This window comes from Ascidiella aspersa, chromosome 3 (genome assembly GCF_963924565.1).
Source record: "Ascidiella aspersa chromosome 3, kaAscAspe10.2, whole genome shotgun sequence".
NCBI lineage: Eukaryota > Metazoa > Chordata > Ascidiacea > Phlebobranchia > Ascidiidae > Ascidiella > Ascidiella aspersa.
This window is the reverse complement of record NC_139449.1, coordinates 9,008,240-9,030,491: the sequence shown is the minus strand read 5'-3', so window position 1 is coordinate 9,030,491 and position 22,252 is coordinate 9,008,240. Positions and strand designations below refer to the sequence as shown.

Genomic DNA, 22,252 nt, shown 5'->3' with positions numbered 1-22,252 from the left:
ACCAGTGGTTGGATTCAGCCGTTTTGCACCAGTTCTATAGGGCTGTCTCACGAAATTTTATGAGATCAGCCAACCGGTTATCATATCCAAGTAGATCAGGTGTTTTATTTTTCAAAATGTGCAATGTTCAAGTTTACACGTATAACAATTATACATTGTGTTCATTTTTATAATTGTAGTAATTTTCCTTTTGTGATTGTTTGTCCGAAAATTGCACTGTGGCGTCGTAAGTAGGCTACAAGTCATGAGGCGACTGCCGCTTTTTAGTGTGGCTGTTAGCAACTTAGCAGTGATGGGATTCAGTCGGTTCCCACCATTCGCTGGAACCCGGAGTTGCATCCTGTTCTTGCAACTACTTTAATTATTTGCCGAAAAAAATGACTTTTTGTAACAGAACCGGCTGGAAAATAAGACTTTTGTGATAGAACCGGCTGAAAAAAATGTGAATCCGGATACAACACATAGGCCTACTGTTTAATCTAGTGGAATAAGTTGTCCTGACTTTTATTCCAACAGTCCTGCCTATTTAAGCTTTGTATACATCTTTTAATATTTCATTCCTAACTATAATCGTAAAGGCATCGTTTGTCATTGATCAATATTGTAATGAATGTCGGTCAGTTTGGTTAGAAACTTATAGGAATCGGTTTAATTCCATACCGACAAAATGAAGGTGATACTGGCAGGCTTATCAAAGACTGGCACCAAGTCGATGGCAGTAGCTTTACAACAGCTTGGGTATACCGTGTACGACTTTCCCGAGCACTTCGAGTACCACAGAAAAGATTGGATGCGAATTATGGAGAAAGGCGGAACCACGGACGATTTTCGTCGAATGTACGAAAACGTGGATGCGGTCGTGGATATGCCAGCTTGTTATTTCTGGGATGAAATACACAAAGCCTTCCCGGATGCAAAGGTAAACAACAGGGAACTCGATAATATCGGATTGGAGCCGATACCCGATGCCAAGTGTTAGTATCGGTGCTCGTCCGATTCTAGGCCAGAATCTGTGCAATGTTTTTACCATAATTTCTCACCAAAATGTATTTTAGCCATGATTTCTCACCCAAAAAAGCAATTGCTACGTTAAAAGATATATTCAGCAAACACTAGTAGGTTTAACAACTGATAGTAATTAAATTTCTTAAGAACTACCGGTACAGAAAATTTTTACCTTAGCCTATAACCGGAAACAAATCCCCGTAAGGTTTGAATTTAAACTTTTTTTTGTTTGAGCATAGTTATGACGTCGTTGCTTTCGGATCGGATCGCGATATTTTTGAATAAAATATCGGGTATCGGTATCGGAATAAAATGTCAAGTATCGGACATCCCTAGTAAACAACTTAAAGCAGGGGTGGGCAAATTGTTTTTACCGCGGGCCGCATGAGAAACATAAAATGATGTCACAGACCAGTTTAAAAATAGGTTCTCAAACACACGCAATATGACGTCATACTGTGACGTTTATTAAACAAGTAAGCTAAAGAATCTGTATTACTGTGCGTTATGATTTGTACGCTAATGAGCAACGGAAGTAAAATGAAGCGCGAAAAAAGCGGCCATTTGTTTAAAATAATAAATTTAATTTATATTTAGAGGGAGACGTAGCGTATTAAACACAGATAAAATATGTTTGAAAATATTGGGATAAAAATTCGTATAAAAACGAATTTAAAAAAAGCTGAACTTATTCTAAAAGTCTGCAACAAATGCCATGTTAAAGTGTATAACAAAAATTGAATGCTAAACAAATAAATGTATAGGCAACAGGACAAAAAAAGCGCTAGAAAAAGCAATATTACCATAAATTTTGCGCGTGTTTTACATTAAAATACGGTTCGGTGCATAGCCAACACAATCGTTTTCAGAATTATTTTATCACCCAATTCGATTTGTGGAAACATGCAGATGGAAGTTTAAGACAAAATCTTCAGCAAATATATGTTTGTTTTGTCGTTTTATAAAACGGCTGTCGGGGATATTACATAAAAACGATTTTGACGGGATTTGTTTTAGTATGAAATGTGTGCAGCAGTCAAGGCTTACTGTTATGTTTGTGACGTAAATAATAAGCCTTACTTCTTCGTTGAGTTAGACATTTCTCTGATGCATTACAACTGTTGATGAGCGTTTTTTTTCGCAGATAATTTTGACAACTCGTAAGACAGAAGAGGAATGGTGGCAGAGCTGGTTGAAGCAGATGACGTTTAGCTTCCAGATGCCTTATCGACTTTTTCCCTATCTTTCCCCCACCGATGCCGAAATGGTCCAATTCTCGTTCAAAATGTGTAAATACGAAATGTTTACCTCGGCCTTCGTAAAGAATTTCTTGGTCATTATAAGTTTTCCCCAAAATTTGTCACCGATTTTTCATAGTTTAGTGTCCGTATGTATAAGTTCTCATAACAAACCTTGTATTAATGTTACATTTTAGGACATTTTTCATGTTCATACTTAAATCATTTTTAACTGGTTAACTGTAGTCCAGTCTTTCAGACATATGCTTTGACATTTTCCCATAAAATGGACAGACGTGTTTCTGTAAAAAAGCATTTTTGTTCAATTTACATAGTTATTGCGTTAATACTCTTAGACATTTGAACACCTAAAATAGTTTTCGATTTGCCATTTTAAAAACAAAACGAGTGAGTTAGTAATATTAAATGTTACAGTAATATTTTTGAAAAAAATATAGGTTAGCCCAGTGGTCGTCAAACTGTTGCCCGCGGCCCAAATGGGGGCTATTTAGCCATTTTAGTGGGTCCCCAGATATTTATTATTATTTCCATTCATCATGCAGTAATGCGCCACGTAATAGCCGTACCTATCGTTAATCATTGTACTGTATTTTAAAATAGGTGTCGGGAAAAGCTTTTATTTCGTTGCACTTAGCGGTAACTTTTTCTGGTTTTAATTAAATTTATTCAATCCTAAGGCACGAATGCATGTTATGGCATATTGCGCCTTGTGCTTTATAAACTCTACAAAGTACAGTTTTCGTTTAATTAGACTGTAAGTGCCGTTGTTGGAAGCAATATTTTGATTCTAGCTCTTTTACGGGCCTCTTTTTTTGCCATTTTAAAACAAATAAAGAAAAAATATTTTGTGCTACTTGATTAGACTGGATTTCAGCTGCATATTTGCACAACTCCTGTCTTTACATTCGTTGCAACCACTTAACCTAGGTTTTCAAAAAAATTTACTTGATAGAGAAGCTATTCAATTTGACTTTCCAACATTGCGTTCAACATAAAAAGTAAACGCGCATTTATTTTTATACGAACTATTTTTTTTGCGCAGTTCAAGTCATTTTTGGATGGAGAGGCGAACTTTCTTTATTCTTTCCGAAATTAGGACACGAAATGCTGTTCAAAAAGACCTACCGAATGCACAACGCACATGTAATACAGGTAAGTGGGTGGAAAGCGCGATTAGCTGTACGAAAGCTGTGTTTAATGTTGTTTTAAAACGGGCTAAGTTTGCTGTTTTTTGTTCTTTCAAGCAGTGAGTCACAGCTTTGTGATGTATTGAAGACAAAAGCTATATTAAACTCGATTGACCCTTATTGGATGTGTTTAAGTCGGATAATCATTTTACCTAATATAAAATTGATATCAACTGACTATAGTAGCCTCTTTGACTTCACCAAATGCCAGACAAATTGTTGGATTTTGAGGAACTTCCGATTTGCTGTATTTGAGAAACTTTCTTTCAGCTAAAGAAAAGTCGGATCTATTTGAATACTCTAAACTTGGCGTTTGTGTTTTGCAGAACGCACCGAAAGACAAACTGCTGGTGTACGCCGTGGATCAAGGTTGGGGCCCGCTTTGTCAGTTTCTGGACAAACCCATCCCCGCTACCCCCTTCCCGCGTCGCAACGTCGGAGGGAACATCATGGAAGAATATATGAGCAGCAATCCGGTTTTTATGCGCATTAAACGTGAATCTATGCTCTCTTGTGCCATCATATTGGTTGTGACGCTTTACGGTGGCTATAAAGTAGCCACTGGTTCAAATCCGTTTTCGTGGTTACGCAACTGTCATCGATCTGCCGTTGACTACATTTTAAACGTACGCAATTGATGAAAAGCCTTGACAACGTTTAGTGTAGGCCTATAATCTTCCAACTATTTTTTTTTGTGTAATAATTCTGACAGAATGTATCAATAGATAAAATAAAACAAACCTTTTTGAGTGTTATCACTTAATTTCTTTTATTTCCTCTTGCTGTGACCATTGCTTGTTTCAGTTTTATTTTACTTTATTTGTTGTACAACTTAAGAACGTTGAAAAAACAAATAACACAAAAACAGCATCTTCATCATCGAATCAAGCTGTCTATACAAGCTACCCATATTGATAACCTCAAAAAAGGTGAAATTGGAGATTCAAATGTGTGGACGGTTGTGTTTTTCACTAGATAGCACAGTCATTGATGCATTAAACCAACTTATCAGTTTCAAATCATCTAAGTGGTCATTACCATGTGCAGGGTTTTTTAAGGTTTGGTTTGGGTGACCGCTAAGTAGTTTTAAGAGACCGCAAGTGTTTCATTTAAATACCAAAAAGTTGCAAGTCCAAAATTTGGGAAACCGCTGGATAAATAAAAAAAAAACCTTAAAAAAAAAGATAAAACGCTGACCATGTGTACACTATGTACAGAGCACACTTGATTCCATGTCTGATGGACCCTCATGAGACACGAAGCTATATTTATGTCGTGTTGTAGCACGAAACACGAAAACACTTTCTCTGGTGTGTCTTTACCCTCTTTGAGAATGTAATAAAACAAATTATCGCTCTTTCCAAGTGTATTCTTCTCCAATTTTATATGTGATTCTGGGATAAGTCCAAGGCCCTTTGCTAATTTCTAGACAAATTAACAGGTAGTTATTTCTATAACGAGTCATTTTTTCTATACAGTATTTTTGTATAATGAGTCGTTTTTTCTCCAACAAAATCTCAAGAAATATTTGCACTTTTGGTGGTTTCTGTTCAGCCATATATGTGTGGGTAAATGCCGTCAAAACGTATTTGCCTAAAACATCTTGTTAAGTAGGGTCATGACCCTAAATAAAAGTGTGCTAATTAAAGCTGTCCGCTACGATTTCCGGTCCACATTGCAAACAGAAGGCTTCTTAAAGTAACTTTTCTATGAGTTAAAGTTTAGGCATAACAATTTCAGGTAACGTCGCTTTTTTTGACTTTTGAAATCGTAGGCGCTACCAGGAGAACGCGATAACCGGCTGCAGCCTTCTAATGGCCGCTACTGCACAAAAATTGGTAAGAAGGTGCAAGAAATGTGTCTTGCATAAGGTTCATGGTGTTATCATGATTGTGTATCGCCCAGAATTCTACGAAGACACAGCGGTGGAAATCTCCTTCTCGAGTTACAACAGATGCACATTCAAAGTCGATGTCATGACGTTGCTTTGTCGCGTGACTTTTAATCCATGGTTATCGCGTTCTCCCGTTATTCGCGCCTTGTTTCCTTTTTTCGTCTTTTGACTCACTGTATATATAGTATATCTTTCTGTGAAGTTGCAAGTTTAGTGTCCAGTTAATCGAAACGTTGGCACTGAATACATATTTGTCAGAAGAACCCCCTTTATAATTGATAGTGAAGCATGTGTGGGTTGAATATGAGAATCATTAAAGTCTTTTTGCCCGATGAATCTTCCCTACTTCTCCAATTGGAATTGCAAAGTCTGATTACAAGTCCACACAGTTTTTTGTCGGCTGGTTTTAGCTTAGCGGATTTAAAATATCACTAAACGGCGCATTCAGCGTGGCATACAGCGGCGAAACGAAAACAGCAACTAAATATTCCATTACATGTGATTATACATTAATTACTGCTTGTGATACTACAATAGTATGCCTGACAACAACAGTATATTCATTGCATTTAGGATATTAGCTCATGCAATTATTTTCTGTTTGCGCGAACGTAGGCTACAACGCTTTTTTTGCAAAACGGCCATTATTGTATCCTAAATAGCATTGCGGGATATTTGCCGTTGATTTCTGTTGGTCAATTCTGGCAGAAGGTTTCGCCCTTAATCTGCACCAGTGAGCACATCTCATCAACCGGTTCTTTATTTGTTCAAAGTTGTGTGCACAGCGCTTCTTTATTTCTCCAAAGTTATTGGCACAGTGTCCAAACATTTGCATAGCGCACTTTGGCTACACTTTTAAAGTTCTAGTTATCTGGTAAGTGCAAAATGTAGGTTACTCATTTTACAATACGATGTGCTGTCAAGTTAGAACAAACGTTTTTGGAGCAAATTGAAGTAAATATAAACTGAAGGACAAAGGGCTAATGCTGCAGAAACAACCTTTAGATAAAATCTTCAGATTGAGGTCAATGAAAAGCACAATCCTTTTGCAAATTTAGTAGTGGACGCAGTATATATATATATATATATATATGTATATATATATATACATAAATATATTAGTGTAGTCGTATTTCATTTTTTTTTTTTAAGTTTATCAGCTTAAATTCGATTCAAGTTTAGAAAAGTTCTTGAAGTAGCAACGTTCAACTTAAAAAAACATATATTCTAAAGTATTATGGTCTAGCTCGGTCATGTTCAAATGGCGGATCGCGATCCGGTTCCGGATCGTTTCAGCGTTTTGTGCGGATCTTCTAATGTCGTCTTGAAAAAATAAATTTTCTACAGTGTTTTCATGTGAATACCAATTGTCAGTGTTAATGAATTTTGTAAAAATCAACCATAGAACGAGACTCCCAAATGCTAATCTTTGTAAGCGTTTGAGGATATCAGTCAGCGACAGAAAGCCCCAATTCGATGCTATTGTAAGACCTAAAGTCTAAAACAGGGGTCGGCAAACTACGGCCCGCGGGACGGATGCGCCCCGCCAATGTATTTCATTCGGTCCGCTGCCTCTTTGACAAACTGGATACGATACGAGTCCATTTTAAATACTTATTGACTATTTTAACTACGTAAGTTTGAAAAATGTCCCCGCTTCACGCGAATTATCTTTCTACGTCCAACTTGTTTACGTTTTGATGCGGTCTTTTGAACTAGATCAGCGCTTCTTTACCGTTAACGGAAAACGTAATATATTTTTAACATTTTTATTTTCGGCAATGTAATAAAACCTTGCAAGAAATTTAAAAAGAAATGTTGGATACCTAAAAAAAAATCGCGCATGCCTGCAAGTTATCGCGTTTCTTCAAACTATTTTATTACATTTTTCATTTGTAGTATGGATTACCACGTTTGGGTTTTTTTAAACCAAACAACGCTTTTTTTTCGCGCTGTGCGCCAACACTTTACTGCCTTTTTAAATGCAATTAAACACGTTTTTAAGTGAAATAACACAATTTTTCTCAGTTAACATTTTCCTTCTGAGTTTGGTTTGGGCCCGCGACTTGAAAAAGGTTGCCGACCCTGGACTAAACCAACCTGTCATTGTTCTCACTAAAATCTTGGTGCTGTATAGCACACTTCACTTTTGGGTTTTACAAAGTTATCAATATGTTGTAGGGCAGGGGTCGGCAACCTTTTTTGCACTGCGGACCGGTTTAAAATTAAAATTTTGTAGCGGACCGGCCCTTTAAAAACAAATGTTCAGAAAAGGAAATTTATTACAACTTTCAATGCGAACTTTATGCTTGTTTTGTCGCAAAGTGAGGCTCCCATCTAAGAATTATTGAACTTACTGAAACCCGCGGGCGGCATTCGGCCAGTCAAACAATTTAATTTAATCCAGCCCGCGGCTCATTTCAATAAAACGTTTAGGCCTTTACGTTTTTTCTTAAATTACACTTGTATACCAATATTATCAATACCTGAAAGGCTTAGGATAGACATACGTACAAGGCTTACCAGAACGGCTTTTTTGACAACAAAAATCATTTTTTTTACGTGGTTGATGTTAGAAAAATCATTTGTCATTTTTGTCATTTTTATAGAGTCTAAAACTATAGAGGCTAAAACTAATTAATATTGGCCTACATACGTTTTTTTAGAAATCTTTCCTGCCTAATCAAAATAATATATTCTTTCATTATGGGATATAGTTTTTAAACATTATTGTTTACATGAAATTCTATTGCACTTTAAGATGAGCACGCTTAAAATTAGAACACATGATATTTTAGCCCATTTTTCGATATATTGTAAGTACTGGAAGTTAGATTTTGTAATAAAAATATGCATTATGGATGTTGTGAACGTACTATGTAACTCATATAGCCACATTAACACACTAGTTGTTTTGAACCTAACGAGCTTGATACTAAATTGTGATTTTTTAGTAGACCAATCAACAATGGAGTAGTAGGCTATATTAAAACGAAGGTAAATGTGTTAAATATAAAAATACATTTAATTATTTTTGACTTTTTACCAGGTTGTTACGTACAGTTCGTATTTAAACAAAATTTTAATCTGACAACCCTGCTGCGGACCGGTAACCAACTTCTCGCGGACCGGTGTTTGCCGACCAATCTTGTAGGGTACATTTACATAATTAAAGCAACATAACAATTAAAGCGTGGCCAATATGTTTACTATTCGTATTTGGTGGATCATCATGTTGTCAGGTTTGGCTGTGATGGATCATGGCAGAAATCATTTGAACACCCCTGGGCTATCTATTTTATCATCTGTGGCCTATCTTCGGCACTTTTGCACTAACTCTAACGGTTGATGTGTTTTTGTTTTTTTTTATAATACATGAAGATATTTTATTAGTCAAACTCCTGCTCAATTCGTTTGACTCCGGGCAACGGTTTTAGAAAGGGCTAAATTATGAAGGTGATACTGGCGGGATTCCCAAAGACAGGCACAAAATCCATGGGATTTGCCCTGCAACAACTGGGCTTCGTCGTGTATGATTTTCCCGAGCATTTCGAATATCACAAAAAGGATTGGGAGAAAATCATGGAAAAAGGCGGAACCACGGACGATTTCCGTCGAATGTACGAAAACGTGGATGCGGTCGTGGATTTGCCAGCTTGTTATTTCTGGGATGAAATCCACAAAGCTTTTCCGGATGCAAAGGTAAACGATTTAGGCAGAAAATAATAACCGGAAACATAACTCATACAAGTTGAGGTTACTTTTGAACATTTCGCGTCCATCATGCTTAATGTAGTACCGGAACAGTTGCAAAAAAACAAATCTTTAGCCAACTTGTAAAGCAATAGTGTAGGCTTGTTCTTTAGTATAATAAGTCTAACAGATTTCTAATTAATTTTTCGCGTTAAACAAATGCTATTTGAAGCAGGAGGGTCAATTCAAACCCCACCTCGAAATAAGTATCTGTGTCCACTACTACACTGTTTAATTTATTGCTTTCCGAAATTCAAATTCGAGTACCGGTACCATATATTCAATTGTGTCGTAAGCAATCCATTTTTGCACATCAGTCAACATAATCGTACACGATTTAATTTTAAAAACAGTTATATGTGCTGGATAGATGTGTGTTTTACTACCATTAATATAGCTTATACTGTAATCAAAATTGTGGCCCTATACTTTATATACTGGCAATTATATGTCTGATACGTTGTATTTGTTATAGGCTCTCAAATTTAGGACGAAACGTACAACCGTCCGATCCGACACCTAATTACATCATTGCTAATACAAAAATAAAAAATATTAATAAAATTAAAACGCGCAAATTTAGGCTAATGTTTTAATATTGTTATGGTGTCAGTTTTCGCGATAAAGAGCTAGGTTACAATTACAGTAATAGTGGTTTCAGTATTCTGAAGGAAATAACTATTTTAAGTTAAAAAACATTGTGATGGATTGTGAATCCAGACTAAAAGGCATGAATAAATGTTGTATCATACCTATCGTACAATAACAACACTGAATAAAAACTCTCCTATTTACTTCAGATAATTTTGACAACTCGTAAGACAGAAGAAGAATGGTGGCAGAGCTGGTTGAAGCAGACGAAAACACTTTTCAAAATGCCTAATCGACTTTATCCCTACCTTTCTTACAGTCACGCTAAAATGTGGCAGTTCATCGTTGATATGAGTTAGTTATATACGTTATAGACCCCTTTTCAGGGTTATATAGCCTATGTTCATGTGTAAGTTGAACGAATTCCCAGCGATTTGTGGCAGTGTTGTAAACAAGTCATTTTGAAACGACTTAATTTCCAGTTAAGTCATTTGTAAAAAAAAAACAAGTCAGGTCATTTTGAATTAAGAACAAGTCATGTGCCAGTCAAGTCATAATTAAAAGTTCACTTAAGTCAAATCATTTAAGTCATTAACTTAAGTCATTACAACACTGATTCGTAGATTCTTGTATTTGTAGAGTAAGACCTTGCAGTCCTTCAGTCCATAAAAACAAAAATAATGTAGCATTAATTTAATTTCGGTACATTTTTGGGTGTTTATCATTGATCATAACCATATGTAATAGATATATATTGGATATGTCAAAGTCTGATCTTAATTACCTTCTATTTTGCAGTTGGAGTCACATTCGGTTGGAAAAGCAAATCCACATTATTTTCATCTAATGGAAACGAAATGTTATTCAAAAAGGTTTATCGGATGCACAATGCGCATGTTATACAGGTCCGTAAAACACTCTTTTTTCCTGTTTGGATACCAGACAATTTTTAAATAATGAATTTAAATCATACCCATACCAATTTATAAAGAGATAATTTCATCTAAATTTTACATCATGCCCAGTGTGAAGTTTTTCTACTTTTGAAACTTCAGTAAGCAGTTTTCCGAAAGAAAAACACTGCGTTAATTTTGTAAATGTTTATTTTGGTTTCATGCCTAATCATAAGACTCAGTCTGGGTCAAATAAAAAGTGAGATTGATAAAGACAATCGGTCGACCGAAATGCGTGGTCAGTCTTGAAAACTATACACTTTGAATTACATGGTCCGCATTAGGTCCTTTGCAGCATAAAAAAGGTTAAGTCAAATTTTTAGAACATTACTAAATCAATGTCGTTTTTAACCAAAGGTAAAAACGTCTTATAGTTTTCTAATTTATTTTCTTTTTTAATTTATTTCAAACTACGCTTCACGACTGATACAATTTACGCTTTAGATTGATTGTTATTATTCTTTGTTAAGCATGTAAATTCTGTTGAAGAACATTATGATTTAAAACAAATTACTTGACGCTATAAGGAATCACCAAAACATATGTGGGTGGTTGGTTTAGCCCATTACATCTATAAACTGTATTGTTATTTTTTTTATATTGAAAACTCCTTGGAAATCAAATCTTACCATATTTAAATTGAATGAGACAAACTTAGAAAATCTGTTACTGGTATGAAGTTATAATTTACTCTACGGTATTATTGGCAGAACGCACCAAAAGACAAACTGCTGGTGTAGGCCGTGGATCAAGGTTGGGGTCCGCTTTGTCAGTTTCTTGACAAACCCATCCCCACTACCCCCTTCCCACGTCGCAACGTTGCGGGAAACATCATTCAAGAATACGAGAAAACCAACCCGCTCTTTATCCGCATTAAGCGGGAGTTTTTGTTTTCTTGTGGGTTTCTAACGGTTGCGATGCTTTACGCTGGTTATGGACTAGCGACTGGTTCAAATCCGATTTTATGGATGAAGGCCCGCTTTCTGAATGCATCCAACTTTATTCTAAACAAATGATAGTAAGTTAACGCTTTGACGGCATTTTTGTTTTGCATTGACATTTCTAATATTGACAAAAAATACAAATCGGGTATGCATGGCCAATCAAATGACCACCTCGATCCGCTTTTGAATACCATGGAACGTTACGCCGGGTAGCTTGTACAGTCAACAAAGTGAAACTTCTGCTACATAGACTGTAAATGCAGTTATGTTGAGCAATATCCGAGTTTATTTTTTGTACCTTGTGCGACTCGTATCCTTTTCAATAGAAAGTTTTGCCAAATTGAACAAATAAACTTAATTTCGTATATGCTTTGCGGGATTAGACTGGATTTTAGCTGCATTTTTGAGAACCAGTTTGCCCAAGAACATTTAGTGTATAGCTGCCATTTTTTTCTTACGGCAAACATCTAGAAATACAATAAATTAAATCTAGAAACATCTTGATTTTTTTTATAGAGAACACTTAAAATAATGTAAAAAGGACTTTTGAAAATATTCAATACATTTGGACAAAAAACAACAACATTTAAAGCTTTTATGCCGGAATAAAGTGTCTTGCTGGAGGCTTTAGATCTAAGATTTTCTGTTTTATAAAACATTTTACTGAACTTGACCAGTTACTGAAATTTTGATTTTATATCTCACTATTTTATTTTCAATTAGCAAAAAATTTAAACTTTTGAAATTACTGAAATATTCATCCTCGATAGCAAAATCATTTTTTATAATAATCTAAAAAAACATTCAACATCTAGATTGCATTATCCTACATCACAAACCAAAACATCCAAATATGGATTAAAATAATCCAGAATGGCAACTATGGATACGTGTTTGTAAGATTAATTGTTTTATAGCAGTGGTTCTCAACCTTTTTGTTCTCGCGACCCCTTTTAAGTTTTCGATAACTTGCGCGACCCCCCAATTATAGTGTGTGACACATAAACCTGAGTAAATTAAAAACACATTTTAAAATTGGCAAAATTTAAATAGGGAAATATTCTTGACTAGGATTGTATCAAAATTTGGTTAAAATGCGCTATGCACAACAAGCTAAAGTTACGGTTTGAGCCAGGGTTGCCAGATGCTTGGTTTAGGATTAGGACATTGTTGGTGTGAAATTCTAACATTTTAGGTCAAATAATATTTAGCATGTATCTAGTGCGAGACTAAAGGGAATCAATGGAGCTAAATGTTCTTGAGCAGCCAAAATTTCTTACAAATTTGCAAAACGGTTAGTCGTTAACAGCAGAGCAATAATAAAGCTTTGTGTGAATTCTATTTCCTTTTGCCAAAATTGCAACTCCAAAATTTTATTACTGGAATTCTGTGGATGTTTTAGAAAAGGCTATGTAAAAAGTTATGATACCGCTGAAAAGTAGAAATACTTTACCTGTAACCTATTGTCAACCTAGCACAAATTTTATGGTAAGTTAGCCTAATTTTCAATTTGGAACTAGAGCGTCCTATGACTACCCCTGACGCTTTTGTGCGTCACAGAATTATTGTAGAAACACGCATCAAAATCGCGCAAAGCGTGAAAACTTTTTGGACTTACGTTGGTAAAGTTGGTATAAATCATTTTGTAGGCCTCGTGAGCCCATGGTTTTACTTCATCCGATGTTGCAAAAAAATTCGGCAAAATTGGGAAAGAAAGTTTACTGTCCTAATGATTTACAAACCGTCGGACACAGCAGTTGAAGTTAGGACAATTTATCGTTTGGGTTTCGAATTTTAGGCTATCTGGAAACTCTGGTTTCCATTTCATCGCTATTCAAACGACAAGCGCGAGGGAGTTAAACACTTATGTTGTCTGGGATAAGTAATGCAATCTCAACATTAATAAAAGAACAAAACTGTTTTATGTAGTTGTGACCCTGTATAAATTTTTATTTATTAAATGTTGCTGTAAAATTGAGTAATTGAACAAAAAAATTGAACGCTGCATATCGTAAAAATTTCGTGCTCCCAGTTCGCTAAGGTGTGTACAAACGAGAAAACCAGGTTGGAATAAAAAATTAGCTTATTAGCGGCACAAGTTTCAAAGATAATGCTTAATAATAACCAGGTGTTCTATATAGGGAGTCAAACTGCGACCAAGGCCCATATTCCAGTCTTTATATAGCTGCTGTTTGTTCGTAGGGTTATTTGCAGAGTGGCGTACCCTTATGAGCTTTACATGTAGTGAGACTTCCAGCCGGCAATAGGCTAAATTCCAAAGTTCAGCCTGCAACAATTAAGCGTTAATTCAGCCAGTCAGCAGGCATATCCTATAGTGCTGACTACAGCAAAATAATTTAAAAAATTGGTGTTAGTGTAAGAGGGACTTTATAATTCATAAAAAGTCATTTTAAAGTTGGAAACGTAAGGTAACAGCAGTCATTATAGGCTACGCTAGAGCATTATGTGAAGAAGCCCACTGTTTTGTTTTTTAACGTATAGGTACAAACATAAACATAGCTTTTACAAAATGTTAAACAAACCAATTGGTTGTAGGCTATGTGGCAACAAAGGAGAGGGGTTCGTAGCCGATGTCGCATATATACTGGCGAATTTCTCCACGAACATACTGTGTGGTGAAAGGCGTCGGAATGGCGTTCTATCATATTTTAGTTGGCCAATATAAAGTGTTTGTGTTCCCTGAGAGTTATGACGTTATATCATGTCTTCATGGTGACGTTACACTACTCGAGTGCTGTAGTAAATAGCTCATATTTGACTAGGTCGCATATACGGGCGTTCGCATAATGTCGCATATACGGGCGAATTTCTCTACCGAACATACTGTGTGGTGTAAGGCGTCGGAATGTCGTTCTATCAGATTTTAGTTGGCCATTGTGAAGTGTTTGTGTTGACTGATAGTTATGACGTCATATGATGTCTTCATTATGACGTCACACTCATCAAGTACTGTAGTAAATAGCTTATATTTGGCTAGGTCACATATATACGGGCGTTCGAATAATGTCGCATATACGGGCGAATTTCTCTACCGAACATACTGTGTGGTGTAAGACGTCGGAATGGCGTTCTATCATATTTTAGTTGGCCATTGTGAAGTGTTTGTGTTGCCAATAGCAGTTATGGCGTCATATCATGTCTTCATCGTGACGTCACACTAAACTGTAGTAAATTGCCCTTATTGGACTGGCTCGTTAACCACTAAAGGTCGCATATACGTTGCAGTCGCATGATGCTGCATATACGGGAGAATTTGTGTAACTACTACACGAAGAGGTCTATGGCGGACTCCAGCCTTAAGATCGAGATAAGAACAGCACCAACGTCAAAATAGCACACAATTCGAAATAAGGCCAAAATAGGACCAATACCTAATGGTATCAGTACCGTCTAAATCGGAATAAGTCCTAAATCCGTCGGTATTGTGTTTACCATTTTGCTTAATATTCTGTCGGTTAGCTGAAAAAAAAATTGGCAGCGAAATCGTATAATCTTTCACTTAAAGAAATCAATTACTAAAAAATTACTGTAAAACGTAAAATAAAATACCGCGGAATCCTTAAAACAACGCAACGGAATTGCAATAATAATAGTATTCTCACATGCGGTATGTATATTATTAAAAAAACAGATAAGTAAATGAAATATAAATAACAGGCGTATATATCAAACTAGATTTATTGATTAAACACAGTGGTTCTTAAATTGAGGACCGCGACTGAAGTGACATGAAGGATTAGGAAAATAAAAAAAATAATTTTTGCTAACACAAATTATTCTAGCGACCTATCCAAATATAAGTAATTTGATACACCGCTTGATTAGTGTGACGTCACGATAAAGACATGATATGACGTCATAAATATCAGGCAACACAAACACTTCACAATGGCCAACTAATATATGATAGAACGTCATTCCGACGCCTTACACCACACAGTATGTTCGGTAGAGAAATTCGCCCGTATATGCGACATTATGCGAACGCCCGTATATGCGACCTAGCCAAATATGAGCTATTTACTATAGCACTTGATGAGTGTGACGACACCATGAAGACATGATATGACGTCATAACTGTCAGGTAACACAACGACTTCATAATGGCCAATTAAATCTGATAGAACGCCATTCCGACGCCTTACACCACACAGTACGTCCGGTAGAGAAATACGCCCGTATATGCGACATAATGCGAACGCCCGTATATGCGACCTAGTCAAATATGAGCTATTTACTACAGCACTCGAGTAGTGTAACGTCACCATGAAGACATGATATGACGTCATAACTCTCAGGGAACACAAACACTTTATATTGGCCAACTAAAATATGATAGAACACCATTTCGTCGCCTTACACCACACAGTATGTTCATTAGAGAAATTCGCCCGTATATATGCGACCTACAGCCGCCCTTATATGCGACATAAACGCCCGTATATGCGACATCGGCTACCAACCCTGATGCAACAAAGGGGTCTTTAACTACCGGTACCACACAATTTGGCTCTTTCCAATTAAATCGGAAAATTCACTCTATATTTTAAGGACATATTACCATAAATGCCGCTAGTTTTAGGCATCACAAAAATTCCCACAAAATGAAGGTGATACTAGCCGGTTTATCAAAACCGGTACAAAATCGATGACAAAGGCCTTACAACAGCTCGGCTATAACGTGTACGATTCTCCCGATCACTTTGAGTACCACAGAAAAGATTGGCTGAAAATTATGGAGAAAGGCGGAACCACGGACGACTTCCGTCGAATGTACGAAAACGTGGATGCGGTCGTGGATTTGCCAGCTTGTTATTTCTGGGATGAAATCCACAAAGCTTTTCCGGATGCAAAGGTAAACGCTTGATCAGTGGTTTACACATTTTTTTCTGTGGCACACGAACAAAATAAAAACAGGTTCCCAGCCGACGTTTTACAAAACTATACATTTATTAGCTCACAAATCAGCCAAACTATCGCAAGGTAATGATTATACAGCAATGTATAAAGATAAAATAGGCACCAATTAAGGGGCACATGAAGCCTACTCACTTCAAAAACTTTATTCGTTTAGGTTTTTGATATACACAAAAATGTGATGATTTTTGCGCTTCGAAGGACTTGCCTTAACCAACTTTGCCAATCTGTTTTAATGCAAAGTTGCCAGGCGTTACCTAACAATCTCTAAAAGCCTATAAAAACATATTTCATAAAAAAATTGTACTTGTATTTGGTGGAATGTTTCGGTCATTCAAAACTGAACGAAAAATCGGTATAGGCCTATTGCGGCCCGTTTAAATGTTCTAATAACGTCGATATCCACATATTTGTTAAACTCTTTCAGTTAGCGCTTCTAAACTGTCTGTTTAGTGTGACCATTGTATCGTAACTTTAATATGATAAATACGCTGTCCTTATTTTTTGTGCGTCGCCCTAACTATTTTACCTGTTTTTGTACAGCGGTGAGATAAATGGCCTTCACAACGTGACTGCGTGATATAATAACTGTAGGTTATTGCATTTAAGAAGTGCCAATTTTTCGTGTTTATGTTTTTAATCAGAGTGTGACACGTCTCCTTCTAAATTCATGATGGCTTTATTTTTAACGTTATAAGCTACAACTTAATCAATTGGATGAGTTTCTGATAAATTATCCTTATACTGTTAGATCTTCGAAACCTGCACGATATAGTTTAACCAAATTAAACAAGTCAAAGATTCTGCTTAAGTTTACTGTTGCCTAAACATCCACATCTTTTCAACTAAATTGACGTGTGTCGAAACTATACTGATGTAGTATTTCTCTTCGCTTGTAGATTATTTTAACAACACGTAAGACAGAGGAGGAATGGTGGCAAAGCTGGTTAAAGCAAGCTAGAGCAGGTTTCGAGATGCCATATCGACTCTTTCCCTATCTTTCGCCAAGTCACGCTCAGATGACGCGATTTGCCATCAAGATATGTAAGAACATATAAGGAAGACTATAAATATCTATATTGGGTTATTTTGTGGTTTGCTGGTATTTTAAACAAGTCAATAAAACGTATGTGGTCAGTAAAGTACAATACCTAGTCATTGCCTTAACATTCATCATATGGCGCTAGATAGAGAAATAAAGGTTAACCTGAAACCATAACAAAATACGTTTTTTTTTTATATGCAATGTGTAGAGTTGTCATAGTAAGGTAATTTTTCTAGGCGTCGCCACGTAGTTTATACAGGACACTTTACGACGTGGTCGCTTGAGATTGGGCTGTGTTTTGTCTGTAGGCGAACAGACCTGTGAAAGGACCCGTCCCGCGAAGGGATTTTGACCGGCCCGCAGACAGTTTTCGGTCTTACATGATAATGTGGCCCGCGGCCACAGTCTGTCGTAATCCTCTACTACTTGCTTTCTACGTCAAAAATATTGATTGTTAGTTAGTTATTCATTAGTTCTTTGTTTTCTTTGTGCTTTTACATTCTTTGTTCTGAGTTAAAATTACATTAGTTTTTACAATAAATATTTTCATATGGATTTTGGCGTGCCAATTTTCATCTTATAACTTCTTCCCGTGCCAAAGTTTCGTAACCGATCCAATTCTTTCTAATTATAAAAGCGCTTTTTTACCAAAAATAAGAACGTTTATTTAAACTAAAAAAAGACGCCCCTGATGTAGGCCTAATCTTATATTTTTTCTGAGACTAAAATCGAGTCTAATGTCGCATTTCAACATCCATCAAAGGTAATACTGGCATATCATCAATTTGTTCATTACACAATTGACCTTCCTTTATGCAATAATGAAAGAGTTTGCCAAACAGTTGATTATTTGATCGAAGTTTAGTCGACCCGTAAACACTTGCTAACATTTGACTCTATTTGCAGTTGAAGTCGCGTTTGGCTGGAAAGCTGAGCCAAGCTTATTCACTCAAGTAACGGGAAATGAGATGTTGCTCAAAAAGGCTTATCGCATGCACAACGCGCATGTTATGCAGGTACTTTTAACATACTAACTTAATGCAACGGCAGAATCAAAGAAATTTCATTATTAAAATGTAAATCGAAGCAGGAACAAAAATATTACCGGACGGAAAATTTTCCACCACACGTATTATGGACAGGGGCAGATTAAGGCGGGGTCTGAGGGGGCTGCAACCCCAGGCACACCAAAACATTAGGCCCACCGCAACAATAGTTATCTTTTTGAAAAAAACTGTCAAGTTATAATCTAATATCACCTCTCATACCAGATAGTTTCATTGGTTAGAGTAAATATTCATCATGTTTATTTTTATATTTTCGACCATAAGCTTGTGACGTCAGTGCGTGTTTGTTACTTCACAACATGAAGCTATACTGTGCGAAGACAAGCTTTGTCTTGTCTAAATTATAAAGGTATAAAACATATTAATTGAATCTGGTTCATAAGAGAACAAATCAATGTAATTTTAAGTAATTGTGGTTGGAACAATAATAAACAGAATGTAAATAGTTCAATAGGCCTCTGACTAGCATACAGCCCCAGGTCAATGAAAACCTTAGTCCCTCCGTGATTATGGATTATACGGCACTCCTATGAGAGGATTGCTGTTAACCAAATAAGTTTGTATTTACTTGGATAAGTGAAAATACAACTAATCTCTCTATAAATTGATCCCAAGTCGGACTCAGGTTGTTTTAACCAAGCGTGCTAAGAAGCAATGAGTGTAAAATTCGATTCGTCTTTCAATATATTAAATGAAAATTATTCTCCAAAGGTTTGAATACACACAATAACGTCGTCCGTTTCACGCAACTTTGTTATTGGCAGAACGCACCCAAAGACAAACTGCTGGTGTACGCTGTGGATCAAGGTTGGGGTCCACTTTGTCACTTTCTGGACAAACCCATCCCCGCTACCCCCTTCCCGCGTCGCAACGTTGCAGGGAACATCATTCAAGAATACGAGAAAACCAACCCGCTTTTTATCCGCATTAAGCGAGAGTTTTTGTTCTCTTGTGGGTTAATAACGGTTACGACGCTTTATGGTGGTTATAAACTAGCGACTGGCTCAAACCCTATTTCTTGGGTAAAAAGCTGCTACCTCAATCTATTCAACCACTTTATAAACGTACGTTAATTATTTAATTATTGAGTGCTGTATTTTTAAGAAAATTGGTCTGATTTGAGTTTTTTAAGTTAACTATGGCGGTTTTCAATTAATTCGTTTATAAACGCACATTCTGATATGATTATACGTCATAATTTTGCGGCGTCCACTGCTTTTGAAGCAATGAACTCACTTATCTTCCCCCGAAATATAACGTGCTTGTTTCAAACACAAGTAAATTTTTCGACTTTTTGTTCGTCCAAAATATTAGCTTTTTGAAAAGTAAAATCTCACAAATAATTACTATTCTTTCACTAAATTGTGAGTCAATAATTTTCTTTAAAAAGCTTTTCTGCCATCTTAGTTTGACAACAAGCAACCTGAATTTCAGACTCACAACAGTTTTTGTAATTTTTACCTATTTCCCTTCCGCTCACAACTCATTTCTTTACATCTATATAATAGCGGCGAAAAAAATAACTACTCAAAATCAAGCTCGCGATATCTTTTGGCGTGAGTTGTGAAGAGATTAAGTTGGTTAACTATTTTAGTGCAGTTTATGTTAACCGATATATTTGCATATGGTGCCGATTAAATTAAGCGACCAGGACTGTCAATCATCCAACAGCAAAACGACAGTACGAAATTGGCGATACAACTTATGGCTACGAACAAAATTCAACAAACACCACGTTTTATTTCAATATTATGATTCGTCTAAGTAAAATAATCACCAGGGTACGACTTCAGTTTGTTGATTCGTTTTACCTAGTCAAACAATCACCCAATGTCTTTACACTATAGTTTTAATGGTAAAACAACCAACTTTTATTCGTAAAACAATCAACTTTTATTTGTAAAACAATCAAACTGATATATATATATTCGATATGCATTCTTCAGTTTAAAGTTTAAACCAACACAAATTACATGTATTTCGATTTTGTACTTTTTTTGTGTTGGCTAAACGACCACAAACTTCCATAGTTCGCAGTTGTTTACTTTGTAGTTTGTTAATCTCGGTCCACATTTAATCCACTTAGAACTTTCGGTACGCGAGCTGGATCGATCTCAGTGAAGAGGAGAGCTGCAGGTCAGGTTTCAATCCGGTTTCAGGGTCAACGTAGTCGGCTAACTTAACTTCCCTGAGGACAGTATAGCCTTCAGATTTTGCGGCTTTTTGCAAATAAACCGATCCAAGAATTGCCACGAAATACTCGCAGCCTCTCGCTCTCGCAACGCCGTTCGTCACGTCTTCAAACGCGCCGGCCAAGCCCCTGGAACGGTACTCGGGACTCGTGCAGCTGTACCTCCCGCGCATGTAGCAAGCGGTGTTAAGTTCGTTAAACATGTCGCCAAAGAATTGATTGAGAAACCGAAGTCTCACCGCGTTTCGTTGGCTGGTATTGGCAGGGATGTCGTGAGGCGGTTCACGATCTGCTTTGCTGTGTGCAGTGTTCATCCTTAGAGCTACAAGTTTGTCCGTCTGCTTTTCGAAAACTCCCCACGAAGCTTTAGATTTTAGATATTTCGTGGCTAGCTCGACGTCAGAATTTCCTGAGTCTTCGTGTGTAATCCTAAAAATTTCCCGAAACTGATTGTTGGGATAACTTCTCGCAATTAGTTTGTTGATTTCGGGCAAACATTTCTCGTCTAAAGCTTTGCATACCAGTCCAGATAAGGCTTCAGCACCCTTGCCTCTTAAAAACACTTCCCGCATTATTTTACTAAACAATTTAAGATGCAAAAAATAATGGGAATTTACGGCGACAAAGAATTAGATGTTTAGGGCCACGTAGATAAGTCACAAAAGTAAACACGCCATTCAATTAAAGCCGCTTTCACACAGACTGAGGGGTGTTATTCTAATGTTTGGGAAGCATTAGATTAACCGATTTTAGACACACGATATGACATGATTTAAAACACATCACATGACTTGAAATTTCTATTTAGTGACACGCAGTGCAAACGTTTTGGCATAAGTAAAATATTACGCTATTTCAAAATACGTTTGCAACATTAATGCCTCTTACGAAAATTTTACGCTATTCGTAACATTACTTTTTGGGTATATACGTTTACCACGTTTATCTTCCATAATCATGGGCTATAGCAGGGATGGCGAACCTTTTCATCGTGCGGGTCACAAACACAACCTTAATCCTTACAAAATGCACAAGTGGGTCATATTTTTATTTATATGTTAATATTATGCGAAAGTGTTATGGTTTTTGGATGATTTTCAAATTCGGATACCCACAAATATTAAGAAGCTAAATAGTTAACAAATGCTGCAGAATTTTTATGGGATTACAGGAGTTCAGCAGAAAGCTTTTCAGCATGGTTTATTGGTTTAACCAGCCCAGCCTAGTTTTAAACAGTATACAGGCCTATCTAACGAAGAACTGTTTTTTCATCTATCGTTTCATGAAAATGATTGATATTATTTCGGTATTTCTAGAGAGACAAGTGGGTCATCAAAAATCTGTGGTGGGTCACTTCGTGACCCGCGGCACAGTGGTTCACCATCCATGGGCTTTAACATGAGGCTAAAAGTTTAACATGTTACA

The 22,252-nt window shown here is 36.5% G+C and overlaps 2 protein-coding genes and 1 pseudogene across 2 annotated transcripts; all 3 read left to right on the top strand.

Moving 5' to 3' along the window:
- The first annotated feature begins 667 nt into the window (after positions 1-667).
- LOC146159077 (uncharacterized) lies at positions 668-4,089 on the top strand. Its single transcript, XM_083384854.1, has 4 exons — positions 668-919; positions 2,150-2,294; positions 3,307-3,416; positions 3,778-4,089. The coding sequence occupies exons 1-4, from the start codon at positions 668-670 to the stop codon at positions 4,087-4,089; spliced, it is 819 nt and encodes a 272-aa protein (XP_083240980.1).
- Positions 4,090-8,795: 4,706 nt separating this feature from the next.
- On the top strand, positions 8,796-11,382 carry LOC146159076 (uncharacterized). Its single transcript, XM_083384853.1, has 4 exons — positions 8,796-9,047; positions 9,899-10,043; positions 10,488-10,594; positions 11,353-11,382. Exons 1-4 carry the CDS (start codon positions 8,796-8,798, stop codon positions 11,380-11,382), a joined length of 534 nt encoding a protein of 177 aa, XP_083240979.1.
- Positions 11,383-16,211: 4,829 nt separating this feature from the next.
- Positions 16,212-19,709, top strand: LOC146159075 (uncharacterized; annotated as a pseudogene).
- Positions 19,710-22,252: the final 2,543 nt, after the last annotated feature.

Coding starts and splice junctions, on each gene's coding strand:
- LOC146159077 (XM_083384854.1), top strand. CDS start 668: ATGAAGGTGATACTGGCAGGCTTATCAAAGACTGGCACCAAGTCGATG. Junction 920..2,149: donor AAGCCTTCCCGGATGCAAAG/GTAAACAACAGG, acceptor TTTTTTTCGCAG/ATAATTTTGACAACTCGTAA. Junction 3,417..3,777: donor ACAACGCACATGTAATACAG/GTAAGTGGGTGG, acceptor TGTGTTTTGCAG/AACGCACCGAAAGACAAACT.
- LOC146159076 (XM_083384853.1), top strand. CDS start 8,796: ATGAAGGTGATACTGGCGGGATTCCCAAAGACAGGCACAAAATCCATG. Junction 9,048..9,898: donor AAGCTTTTCCGGATGCAAAG/GTAAACGATTTA, acceptor TATTTACTTCAG/ATAATTTTGACAACTCGTAA. Junction 10,044..10,487: donor GCAGTTCATCGTTGATATGA/GTTAGTTATATA, acceptor TCTATTTTGCAG/TTGGAGTCACATTCGGTTGG.